Genomic DNA, 12,433 nt, shown 5'->3' on the forward strand with positions numbered 1-12,433 from the left:
GTTGATTGTGCATCTGTAAAAGTTTGTGAGTGTTTTTGGTGACAAGCCAAATTTCTTCAGCCTCATGAGGGTAGAGAGGCGCTGCTGCGCCTTCTTCACCACGCTGCCTGCGTGGGTGGACCATTTCAGTTTGTCCGTGATGTGTACGCTGAGGAACTTAAAACTTTCACCCTTCTCCACTAGGTTTGTTTAGAGAGCAGTGATTTCACTAGCAGTGGTTGATGATGCGTATATTGTTGAATCATCAGCATACATGGACACACAGGCTTTGTTTCATGCCAGTGGCAGGTCATTGGTAAAAATAGAAAAGAATAGAGGGCCAAGAGAGCTGCCCTGCAGTACAACACACTTTACATGTTTAACATTAGAGAAACTTCCATTAAAGACAACCCTCTGTTTTCTACAAGATAGATAGCTCTGAATCCACAATATGGCAGAGGTTGAAAAGCTCTGCCAAAAGGATGATACAAGCACTTGGCAAAAGCTGGGGAAGCGGAGGGAACAACGCAAACCAAAATACCAAACAAATACAAAACAAACCACATCTCCACACTGTTGTCCTAGCTCGTCTTAGAAAACCATTTTGTTTCTACGGTAATGGGATTGAGAATATACTACGCAGACTAAAGCTTTCAGAATGGTACTAAAATGTGTTTTGAAAGTAATTCGGCTTTGCATTTCGTCCAATGAGCGGCAGGTAGCCTAGTGGTTAGAGCATTGGGCCAGTAGCAGAAAGGTTGTTAGTTCGAATCGCCGAGCTGACAAAGTGAAAAGATCTGTCAATGTGCCCTTGAGCAAAGCACTTAACCCTAATTGATCCAGGCTCACTGCTGATTATGGCTGACCCTGGCCGTGAGCACACTCTCCGAGGGTGTCTCCGGGGGACTTGGTATATGCAAAAAAAAAACATATTTCCATTTACCATTTGTATAATACACACTTGTGTGAAACTGGACAAATATAAGCAACCACCAAACGATTATCATATGGGTAGGGAGGTAGCTATGATTGCTATAAGCTATATATATGCTATAGTTTCTATAGATCCCATGTCCTAATCAGTACTCCTGCTGTGTTGTTGATGTAAGTGTGGGCAGCGGTGAATGGTGATTTTTTTAAATTCCTTTCTGACACAGTCAGACAACATCACAGGCTCTGCTGGAGAGCCTACAGATGTACTCCAGCACACAACCTCACACCCTGTGAGAGCTGCAGCACCATGCAGAGATCCACTTTATTGGTCTTTTCACTGGTATTTCTGAGGACAGATAGAGATATTCAGATGTCTGATGGAGAAACGAACACCGGGGATAGCCAAACAGACACGACTTTAGCCTATAACACATGACAGTACACTTAATCCCGGCCCCATCGGTCACTGTGTGAGTTGTCCCTTGGGGCTGCACAACAGGATGTTGTTCAATTGCATCTCTGGCTGCTCATCTGTAAAATGCATTTCATGTTGTGGTATTTAATCTGGTTCCAGTAACTTCCTTTGAAACCTTTACAGATCTGTGCGGGAGCTTACTGTGTAACCAACGGCCTCTGGGAGTTAAGCAGCCTAACACAGAGCAGTGCCCAAGCAACACAATATCAGAGCGCTTAGAGAGCAACACCATAGACGCAAAACCATGAGTGGGTTATGTGTGTGCGTGTATGTTTGGATGAGTGTATGCGTGTGTCAGGAAGGAGTGCCTGGGGTGATGGTGATGATCATTCCTATTTCCCCATCACCCCAGGCACTCCCTCCTGACACACGCATACCCTCATCCAAACATACACGCACACACATAACCCACTCATGATTTTGCAGGGAAGCTAGTGTCACCATGGCCAAATAATCAGATTAATATCACGTGCAGTAGCCCTGCCTGGCTCTGCACGGGCCAGTTGATCAGAACATGCTTTGATGAACCTCCCAATGGATGGTCTCCAGAATCAATGGGTGGAGTCAGGCTATACAGCCAGGCTTTCGGTAGTGGGGAGGGGGAGACTGGAGTGGTAGGCAGTAGGAAAGCACAGTGCTGCTCCCTGCTGGAAAGGGACCAGCGCTGGTGCAGTCCCCTCAGACTGTGAGTGTGCTTTCATGCTCAGCTCAATATGGCCCAGCCTCTGAGGCCAAGCACACATTATACAGAACACACACATTATCCCTGAGGGAGGTCTTTGGTTAATCTGATTCAATAACACATATCACCAGACTTTCACTGAGCCAATGACCATAAAACAAACCACACAGGGCCTTAGCTGGAGCATGTGCCTTAACCACCGTGTCTGATATATTACTGCTATTTTGCAAGGATTTGTAAATTAAATGTTTTAACCACTACTCTATAAAGCCTAAACAACACCACAGAAATCAATTCACCATGTGTAATTTGCAGCTGTAAATATGTATTAAGTACGTAACTGGTGTTTTGTATCCACACCCCATTGATTCCAGTAAGGGTAAGGAAGGGTAATGTTATGTAGTACTCACGCTGTGCGACCTTGGCCAGGTGCAGCCGGTTGACCCAGGAGATCTTGCTGAGGGGACTGGGGGTGTTGAAAACCACCATGAAGCTGACGGGACGTCCCGACCTAGAGGGGAATACCCACACACACAACGTAAAACATCTGACTCATGCTCTGTGGGGACCTCATCAAGATCATTGTTCTACTGGCCACAGCAAAGCAGCAGTTAAAAAGCCCATTTGTGTTTTATGGGTCATGCACTGCACTGGAAAATAGCCTAAAGCTGTAGGAATAGTGGCATAGTCCATAGAGCCAATCAGTGCACAAAGACAAATACCACAGACAAATGTCCTGCAAAGGCCAGTTCTTTTACAATGACAGACCACACAGACTAAAGAACAAGATCCGGGTGCCATTTCAGACTTTCAAACCGAATTCCAATAAAGTCAAGTACTCTTTTGGTCTATGCAGGGTCATATAAGAAATGGCTCTGGGACTGAAGTCACCAGCTTCCAAACCCAGGACAGTGCTGCAGACTGGTCTGTTCTATGGATATATGTTGGGTTTCTTTGGATATCTCATGAGATTGTGATATGGTTGGATTGTATGATTCTGGGCTCCTGATTGTGTAAACTTATTTTTATGTGATTTCTTGAAGCGGTTTGTGCTGTATTTTACACATGTCGTAAACAAACCCCCCACTGGAAAACTAAAAACATACTGTCGTTTTATTCTAGTGTACTATAAGACTGCCTACTCCTCCCCTTTGGAGGCCCTTCTGGGAGCAGGAGGAGGAGAGAGAGGAGAGGGAAAGGGAGAAGAAAGCGTCAGAGTCCTATAACCACGGAGCTGTGACAAACAGCAAATTTGTCCCCGTTTTAATCAGGATAGTGGAAGTGATGTGAAGGTCAGATGATGCAGCGCTCCGTTTGACCCTGAAGGTTGGCGTGCAGTCACCGCCGCACTGAGATGCCCAGATCAGATAAGAGAGGGGATGAGAGGGGAGCATGAGCTGCTAACACACAAAGAAAGAGACCCTCTGCTCCTTGCCCCTGGACATGCCTTTTACACTCTGTGTAAAAGCCGAACGTTCTGGTCCTGCATGTGGGAATAACGTGATCCTTGAACGGGGGGAGCTCAGTATAGAACTATTAAAGGCATCCGGTAGGGGCTCAGTACCCTGAGATCAGCAGCTGTGAACCAGCCACCAGGTTACCTCTCACAATGCCACACACTTTTACATCCACCAAGTCCCCCGGCTCACACTCTCATCCTTGCAGTCTGTACAGACGTAGGAACTTAATTTGATTACTCTTTTGATGCTGATAATTTTCCTGCACTGCAGATGAGTTAGGAGTTAGTGATTTACATCAATTCACTGAAAATCCAAACTAACACAAGATTATAGTAACAGTACTGCACTTTCCATGTATAGCCTAAGCACTGATCAAGCAACATTATGGACTAAATGTTCAAATCCTGTTGTTGCAGGATTATTTTGCTGTGACAATATAGGTAACCTTAAGATCCTACATCTGTATATGCAAAATACCTGTTTGTTTTTCTTCTGTTCTACATGAATAAACAGGGACACGGATACTACTTGCTTCAGGTTGAGTGCCAGGCTAAAAGATACAACAGCAGCACACATCTCCAGTTACTCGATTCAGCAGCAGGCCTCCAGATAGCTGTTTTCCCTGAAAGTTGGCCCCATCTTAAAGGTGAAGCTCTCATACATTCCTCTCTGTCTCTGTATCTCTCTCCCTCTCTCTTCACTTAGCCAGTGAAGGTGCATTTGTCACTGTACCCAATGCCCTGCTTGTTAAAGAGACATTCCTGACACGCACGCACACAACCCACCTACACACACACACTCACAAAGGGAAGGCATTTCACATTCAGCCGTTCAGACATCATTAGAGGGTAATTGAGTGGAGAACGGTGTGCAGCCTGAGAATCTGCTTCTGTCATACCTGCCTGCTGCCCGGCCCGCACCCAATTCATTTTCACTCAGACAGAGTGAGAGAGTGAGAGCGAGAGAGTAGACAAGGACAGGAAGATGTAAGTAAGATCTCCAACTTCTTTGACAAAAGTGGAGCTTTCACACCGAGATGTAATTCATACCCTTCACTGCTTAAATACAGCAGAAGCAATTTGTTGAAGAACGAGAGAGACGAGACGAGAGGGGAAAGAGAGGGAGAACGATGAGAATGAAACTGCTCCCTTCGTCGGATTGCCAGGAAGGGTAATACTCTATGCTCTCACAGCTCCAAACATGCTAAACAGAGCGGACTCTGAGTCCTCGGACCGGCTGATTGACAAGTGTGCTGGTGTGCTGCTACATGGGCAGAATGGGGAAGTAGAAATGGGGGAAGTAGGCATGGGTGAAGTAGGCATGGGCACGCTGGCGGAACAGAGCCGAGCGGTGTGGAGTAAGATCCCAGCCCTGCAGCCTAGACCCGGGCTGATACATGACTGTGGGTCACTGCTGTGGCACACATGGGACACTAACGCACAAGGACGGGACAGATGTTGGAGTGAGTGCTGAGCGGGAGGCGGCACACACCTATTGTCCAGACATTGATAGAGGTCAGTCAGAGGCCCCTGTGGGAGATACAGTGTGCCTAGACCAGGACCTGGCTGGACTGGGAAAGTCACAACTTAGCTGCTCATTGAGAGAGGAGTAAAAGACATGCAGGTGGCATGCATCAAGTCAAAGAATAGAGAACACTAGAGAAAATAAACCACGAGTCATCTGGCACAGCCTTGGCATTGACCCATGATTACTGTTCTTTATACATTTGGCCTGTGTGTGTGTGTGCCTACAGCCATACTAAAGCAGCCATAGATAAAGCGAGTGCTAACGATGTGCTGACACATACCGCGGTGCCTTTGCGGCAGCAGTAGATTCCCCCCATGTCCTCAGCTCAGCCTGTCCCTGCTCTGTGAGAAGGGATGGAGGGAAGGGGAGGCTGTGATGTGCTGCCTTCCTGGCGATGGAAACGCTCCCAGGCTGACAGGAGAGGACTAACTTGGTACAGGGCAGCCCTGCGGTGGACCCACTCTAACACCACCACTCTCACAGAGACACAACTAGACTGTGTAGAATATCAATATGTGTGCATGTGTGTGTGATTGAAAGAGAGAAGGGTAGAGAGAGAGATGTGCCACCTGTCACACCCCCCCCCCCACACACACACCACCAATCACCACCAACCCCTAGCCCTAAGGCCCTCTGCTGGCCCTGCCACCTCCAACCCACATCCCTGCCTGCCAAGCAACCAGACAGCCACCCGCCACAGAGGCCTGGCCTCAATTAGTCTGCTATCAGAGTCCCTGCCCAGCTCTCTCTCCTAAAGGAGCTCTCTCTCTTTCATCCTCAGGTTTTATCTCATGCTTCTCACAATCTACACTCTATACTAGAGTCCAGGTCTCTATAGGACTTCACTTGCTCAAAGCACCCCCCACTCAACGCTGTAGAAACCTGCTTATCTGTGTGGCAGAATGAGGTCCGTAGGCTGCTACAAACAAATACTGTTACACTATGTGATACTGCTCACAGAGATGGGTAGGGGATCTCTCGCCCTGGTCCATGATGCTGCTAATGACATGGGTGGGGTAGTCCTCAAAAGGGAAGCTGGGACCAACCTGCCTGCATGACATCTAGCTACACCAAACATAGAGTAAGCAGCTTGACCGGGCAGACCCATTGTGGCACCACTGAGAGAGAGTGGGGGCGGGGGGTACCAATCTGCAGTGCTCTGCTGCTCAAGCTGTCACCTTAGGTTTGATAGGGACATTTAGGTCTTTGCTGCAAGGTGTCCCCCTTTGTCACCCTGCCTAGCCATATTCCTGTGGTGGAGGTGGATCAAGGTCTCTTTCCCTCCCTGTTCCTGATACTCCCTCCTCCTCCTCCTCTCATCCTCCACACACTAGCAGCCACAGCACGACTCCCTCTTTAATCTGTCTTCATTCTCGATCCACCTCCTCTACTCTCAGCTGAGTCCGTAGCCACTTCAGCACAATATGATAAGCACATTCAGACTCACCACAGTGAGACAGAATTATATAAGCTCCCATTAGACCTTTAGATTTGGTACATCTAAAAATTACAAAATGAGCTGTCAGTCAAAGACCACTTCCTGTGTGTCCTTGAGGTGAACTACAATAACATTTTTTTTAAGGATTCTGAACAAGTGAGAAACACATTTAATCTATGAAAATAACATGGCTAATGCTGTCAATTATTCCATTTGAGTTCTCAAGGAAGTGAATACTGTATGTAACGATCAGTTAATGTCCCATCGTGGTGTGCAGTCCAGACCTCATTTGCCAGCCAGCTGTGGCAGAGGTGGGTGGGGGCAGGCTTTTAACACTGGCTGAGCATAATGCCAGGTAATGTGCTCTTTGAGGGTAAGTGAACGCAGCATCAGGCTCCTTCATCATCATAACGTTAGCGCTCAGGCACATTAAAATACTTGTCACCAGCTATTATCTTTATGTGCTCGTGTGACGGCCTGTTTTCCGAGTTATGGATTAGGCTATTTCTCCAGCAACCTGTTTTCTGGAGTCAAGGCGGCAGTGTAAAACAAGCCCTCGCAGTTCAATTTGGCCCCTTTAAATCATAAAATCACACAAGTGAAGATAGTGGATGAAATCCACACATTGGATGGTACTACAGTATGGCTGACTTTAACACAAGGTCCAGTAATATTGAGGTAATACTCACTTGTCTGGTCTTCCAGGCACCTGCAGGCGTAAGCGGCACTTGTTGGCACTCTGAATCTGATCCTCCTTGATCCGGATGAGTCTCTGGAGAGCTAGACACCAGTCCTGGGCCACGGTCGTGTTCAGGTTCTATGATCCACAAACACATAAGAACATCCAGCTGTGACAAGAAAATATAGCAGTACATACATACTCCCATGTGCATGCTATGCTGCTTCCATTCACAACCTTCCATTCACAACCATAATATAAGTATGCCATGCTTATAGTCACACCATCATGCATGGACTATAATGACATACACTCTCTATTAAAAGAACCGACCACACCCTCCTCATAAAACTGCTCTGATTTATACACCCTTTCATCAACCCATTGCCAAAGTACTTTCATACCATCAAATATAACATTTACACATCATTTACACATTAAATATAATCAATGAACCATGCAGAAGTATTTCCTATATTTGTTTGGTGGACATTTATATTATAACTGGGTGGGGTGTGAAAATCAGTAATATGGAGAAAAGCCGATTGTACTCCACCTAAGGACATTGTGGTCATTAAAAACAGAGGCCACCTTTCCACTGAGAGGCTCTTTGGTGATTGCTGGAGTACACTGTGACTATGTTATGTACAGTGACTTTAAAGTCATGATGGCAGACAGACACACTACTGAGGTGTCCTGATTTAAAGACAGCATAGCTCACTGCAAGAGAGAGGCACTCCGTTCTTCAGGAGATAGGCTCAGAGATGTGACAGATTTGAAGGGTCACATATGATCACTATTGCGGCACTGTTTGCATGGGGATATTGAATGAATTCATGATGGTATCAATTGATGATTCGAGAAAGATTTGTAGCTTTTCTTTGCTCATGTTTGAATTGCATTTTGAATCTCATTGTGAAGGTTTCCAGAAAGAGATGACCCCAAATGCCCTTCTTCTCTATCTATGTGTAATTAACATAGTTGTTGTTGTACAGCACTGAGCATTTTACAAAATAACACTTTGTTCATGTTCAAAGCATTATGCGTTCTCAGGGATTTAAACCTGTAGTTAGTTGGGTTGTAGTAGAAACAAATCGCCTTTGATCAACCTTACATTTGCAAGCAGTATTTAGAAATATCAGCTTTATTAATAATTTGTCAAGCTGCAAATGAAATATATTTCAAGTAAAAAGCAGTGCATTTGGAGGTCAGATTGCAGTGCATGTTTTTAAAGTGGGTAATTTGGACATAGACTTTTGTGAGTAACTCTGAGGCAGTCTGGGCTGTGTAGTGATGCGAAAAATTACTATAGTAGACCCACAGGTGGGGGTTTGGACTGTGTTCTAAGTAGTGAAGTGGGGTGGGGTAGTGGGGTGGGGTGTACCTGGTATGTCCCCTGTAGCGTTCCCACCAGTAGTGAGATCTCCTCTACCACAGACAGGTCGTGCTGCAGCTCCTGGAGCTCCTGGTAGAGCCGAGGAGGACCCAGGATCACCTTCCCTGTGGACCAAACACAACATGGCCTGTCACACTATAGTACACACTTCAACAGGTTACATTATGAACGGCAAATCAAATATTATTTGTCACATGCTTCGTAAACAACAGGTGTAAACTAACAGTGAAATACTTACGGGTCCTTTTCCAACAATGCAGAGTTAAAGATTTAAACCAATTTTTTTTTTGAAATAGTGACACGAGGAATAAATCCACAGTGAATAACAATAATGTGTGTGTGTGTGTGTGTGTGTGTGTGTGTGTGTTGGGGTGTGTTGGGGTGTGTGTGTGTGTGTGTGTGTGTGTGTGTTGGGGGGTGTGTGTGTGTGTGTGTGTGTGTGTGTGTGTGTGTGTGTGTGTGTGTGTGTGTGTGTGTGTGTGTGTGTGTGTGTGTGTGTGTGTGTGTGTGTGTGTGTGTGTGTGTGTGTGAGTGTATGGGTAGAATCCAGTGTGGGTCCTTTTGGTTCCAGACTTGGTGCACTGGTACCGCTTGCCGTGCGGTAGCAGAGAGAACAGTCTATGACATGGGTGGCTGGAGTCTTTGACAATGTTTAGGGCCTTCCTCTGACACCGCCTGGTATAGAGGTCCTGCTTGGCCACAGTGATGTACTGGGCCGTACTCACCGCTCTCTGTAGCGCCTTACGGTTGGGTGCCTTGCAGTTGGCGTACCAAGCGGTGATGCAGCCAGTCAAGATGCTCTCAATGGTGTAGCTGTATAACTTTTTGAGGATCTGAGGGCCTGTTCCAAACTCCTCAATGTTATTGGATAAATCCATGGAATATATTCCAGTCTATGCTAGGGAAACAATCCTGTAGCTTTGCATCTACTTCATCGGACCACTTCTGTATTGAGTACACCACTGGTACTTGATGAATTTTTGGTTGTAAGCAGGAGGATAAATGTATGGTCTGATTTGCCAAAGGGAGGGTGAGGGCCTTGTAAGAGCTCAAGTTCAAACAACTATTGCAATCCCCAATGGAACTGCAATTCTTTACCTTCCTGAACTACAATCACTAGTAGAAGTACCAAAGGAGATCAATATTTGATGGATCGATCACTGCCGTTATTTGTTGAATGATCTGAATGTAGTCTGGATGGTATAACTAAAAAGCAGATAGAGAAATGTGGCCATTTGGACGTGAGATTCACCAATCAATTTGGGAGCATACTGTCTTCACATTCTCCGTCTCCAACCTCAGGGGATCAATAGTCCTGCATCTCACTCCCATTCTCCCTCCTTTCTGCCCTGGCCCACATCTCTACACACCGCTCCAGGAGAGTGACGTTATTACATTCGCAGCAAGATGTAGCTGTGGAGCTGTCCTGTCCTGTGCTGTCACCACAACTACATAATCAAGTAGCTATGCAGCTTCGTCAAAAGGCAGGTTACTGAAGCATGGTCCTTTGTGGGAGTCTCGTGGCTTGTGGAGCTAGGTGTGTGGTTGTATCCACAAATAGACAGAGAGAGAGCCAGCGAGAATGGAGAGAGGCAAGTATTGTTATCTTAAAGAGAGCCTTTGTAACCTTTGGGGATTTAATGGGATCTGTGACACGGACGGGCACAGACATCTGTCATCTGTGAGACACGATCAATAGCAGACATCTGAATATAAAGAGGTGTGCCTGCTGTGAGCCTCTGTTCACAATGGCTTCCCTGAACCTGTGAGGCTTTGGGATTCGCTGGCACACAGGTCCGCTGTGTCCCCGCACGCCTGGAGTTGGACTCAGCCCCGGAGGTGAATGTGCTGAGTTGTAATCCAGCGTAATCCCGTTGGTGTGGCAGGATTGGTTTTCACACTCAGACAAGGTTATTCACAGTGGCCGCCGGGCACGTAGCAGCAAGGCAGGGCTGAGCCCACAGGGGCCCCTGCCCATCCTTCCAAGGGCAGCCACCTCATGTAACAACTGCCAGCAGGAATATCCGTGCAGCTGGTGCTGCATCCAGCTCTGGGAACTAACCTGAGGAAATTCACAGCAGCCACTGCTTCCAAATCCCCAATATAGAGAGATAGAGACTGGGACACAGAGAGAGACTGGGACACAGAGAGAGACTGGGACACAGAGAGAGAGACTTGCTTTGGCAATGTTAACACATGTTTCCCATGCCAATAAAGCCCATTGCATTGAATTGAGAGAGACTGCGACACACACACACACAGAGACAGAGAGACAGAGAGAGACAGAGAGAGAGAGAGAGGGAGAGAGAGAGAGAGACTGGGACAGAGAGAGAGGGAGAATTGAGAGATCCCTTCTCCATCAATAAAGGAGGGGACTAGGGCCAGAGATGAAAAATATGTCAATTTCTCACAAAGCCGTGGGAGCGTGGGATTTAGGCAGGACGCCCCGCCGAATTACATCACAGGGGGCGGGGAACTATAAATAGAGGGGCCAGCCTGTGTGACTGGCAGGCTGGAAAGTAATTCAACAGATGCACAGAGGAAAATTCCTGGAAAGGCATGATTAAGGGAATGACTTGCATTGGGCCAGTGCAAAATGTTTTATTTAACCATAGCTTTTCAAACACGAGAGAGAGAGAGATTTAAATTTACCGTTAAATGATCTCACAGTGTTGTAAGGCTTAATCTGCAGAGAATCTAAGCCTAATCTTGGCCTCCTTGTTAAACTGTTTCTCTTCGTTGAGCGTGACACGGTCAGGCACTACTGTAAAAGTCGCCATTAATATTGAAGTCATGGAGCTCCAAATTTAAAAGGCTGTTCCATTACATCCTGATAAGGCATTGTATCTTCTCCTTTACATGGCACATTTATCAGGGATCTCTCCACCAAGCTGTATGCGCAACAGAGTTCTGTGGGGGGGGGGTAAAAGGACTCCATTCGATTTCTATCTAGTGCTGCTGCTTCTCTAATTGGAGCTGGAGAGGAAGCGAATCATCTCTGCAGATTGATGACACCACTCCAGATACGTTTGTGGTCTATCAGAGAGTGAAATGAGACTGTGGAGGGTGCGGCAATGTTTTCCATCATCGCTATTTTTTTCACAAACACATCCTCAATCAGAGTGACAGCCCTGTGTCACCAGAATTCACTTGGACAGTTGACAGTAGGAAACAGATTAGAGGGCTGTGCTGAGTCAGACCATGGGGCTGAGACTAGGAGTCTGACCAAGTGATGAGATTAACTGGACTACATGTAGGAGATGATGAACAGGGATAGAAAGGTCATGGAAGGATGACTCAGGAGGCTTACCAACCTGGGGGACAGGCACTGCCAGGGTGCTTGGCACCGCCATGCTGGAACAAGGTATCCTTGGCCTGGGAGGCCTCCTGACCCACCTCCACCACCTGGACCTGCAGCAGGGGGGCACTCCACTTCATTGTGTACTTTGGCCCAACAGGGACCAGGCTGCTGATATCAGGGGGCCCCCTGGTGGTGGAGAAAATAATACAAGTTAAATCAAAGCTCTTCCCAGCGTTCCTCTCCTCCTAACAGAAGCACTAATCCCAAACCACCAACAGGAGGAGAACCGAGGTGTCACTCTTTGAATTATCACAAAAATAGCTGGAGAGCAGAATTAGAATCTGTCTGATCAGCAGTGTTCACGGCAGAAGCAGGACCCCCGGCTGTGAGCAGGGTTAATTTTATATTCATATATTCCTGTAATCAAGCACACAATCAACATTGTGATCAGTTTGTCAAGATTCTAGAGGGCAGGCAAAGTCAACTTCAGGGGAATCAAGTTGAACAAAACATGGGGTGATAATTACTTTGAAGGCTGAACAAGAGAGCTTTGAGGTATGAAC

At 46.6% G+C, this 12,433-nt stretch overlaps 1 protein-coding gene across 5 annotated transcripts in view; it reads right to left on the reverse strand.

Annotated features, from left to right (window-relative positions):
- Positions 1 to 12,433, reverse strand: part of LOC112218458 (rho guanine nucleotide exchange factor 10-like protein) — a 105,286-nt gene that overhangs the window by 59,588 nt on the left and 33,265 nt on the right. For all 5 annotated transcript variants that reach the window (XM_042296025.1, XM_042296019.1, XM_042296023.1 and 2 more), the window contains 4 exons: positions 11,884 to 12,056; positions 8,558 to 8,673; positions 7,184 to 7,311; positions 2,480 to 2,580 (listed from right to left, as the gene is read on the reverse strand). In XM_042296025.1, the coding sequence (XP_042151959.1) occupies positions 2,480 to 2,580; positions 7,184 to 7,311; positions 8,558 to 8,673; positions 11,884 to 12,056 (518 nt within the window). The remainder of the gene's footprint in view (positions 1 to 2,479; positions 2,581 to 7,183; positions 7,312 to 8,557; positions 8,674 to 11,883; positions 12,057 to 12,433) is intronic.

Source organism: Oncorhynchus tshawytscha, linkage group LG02 (genome assembly GCF_018296145.1).
Source record: "Oncorhynchus tshawytscha isolate Ot180627B linkage group LG02, Otsh_v2.0, whole genome shotgun sequence".
Taxonomy (NCBI): domain Eukaryota; kingdom Metazoa; phylum Chordata; class Actinopteri; order Salmoniformes; family Salmonidae; genus Oncorhynchus; species Oncorhynchus tshawytscha.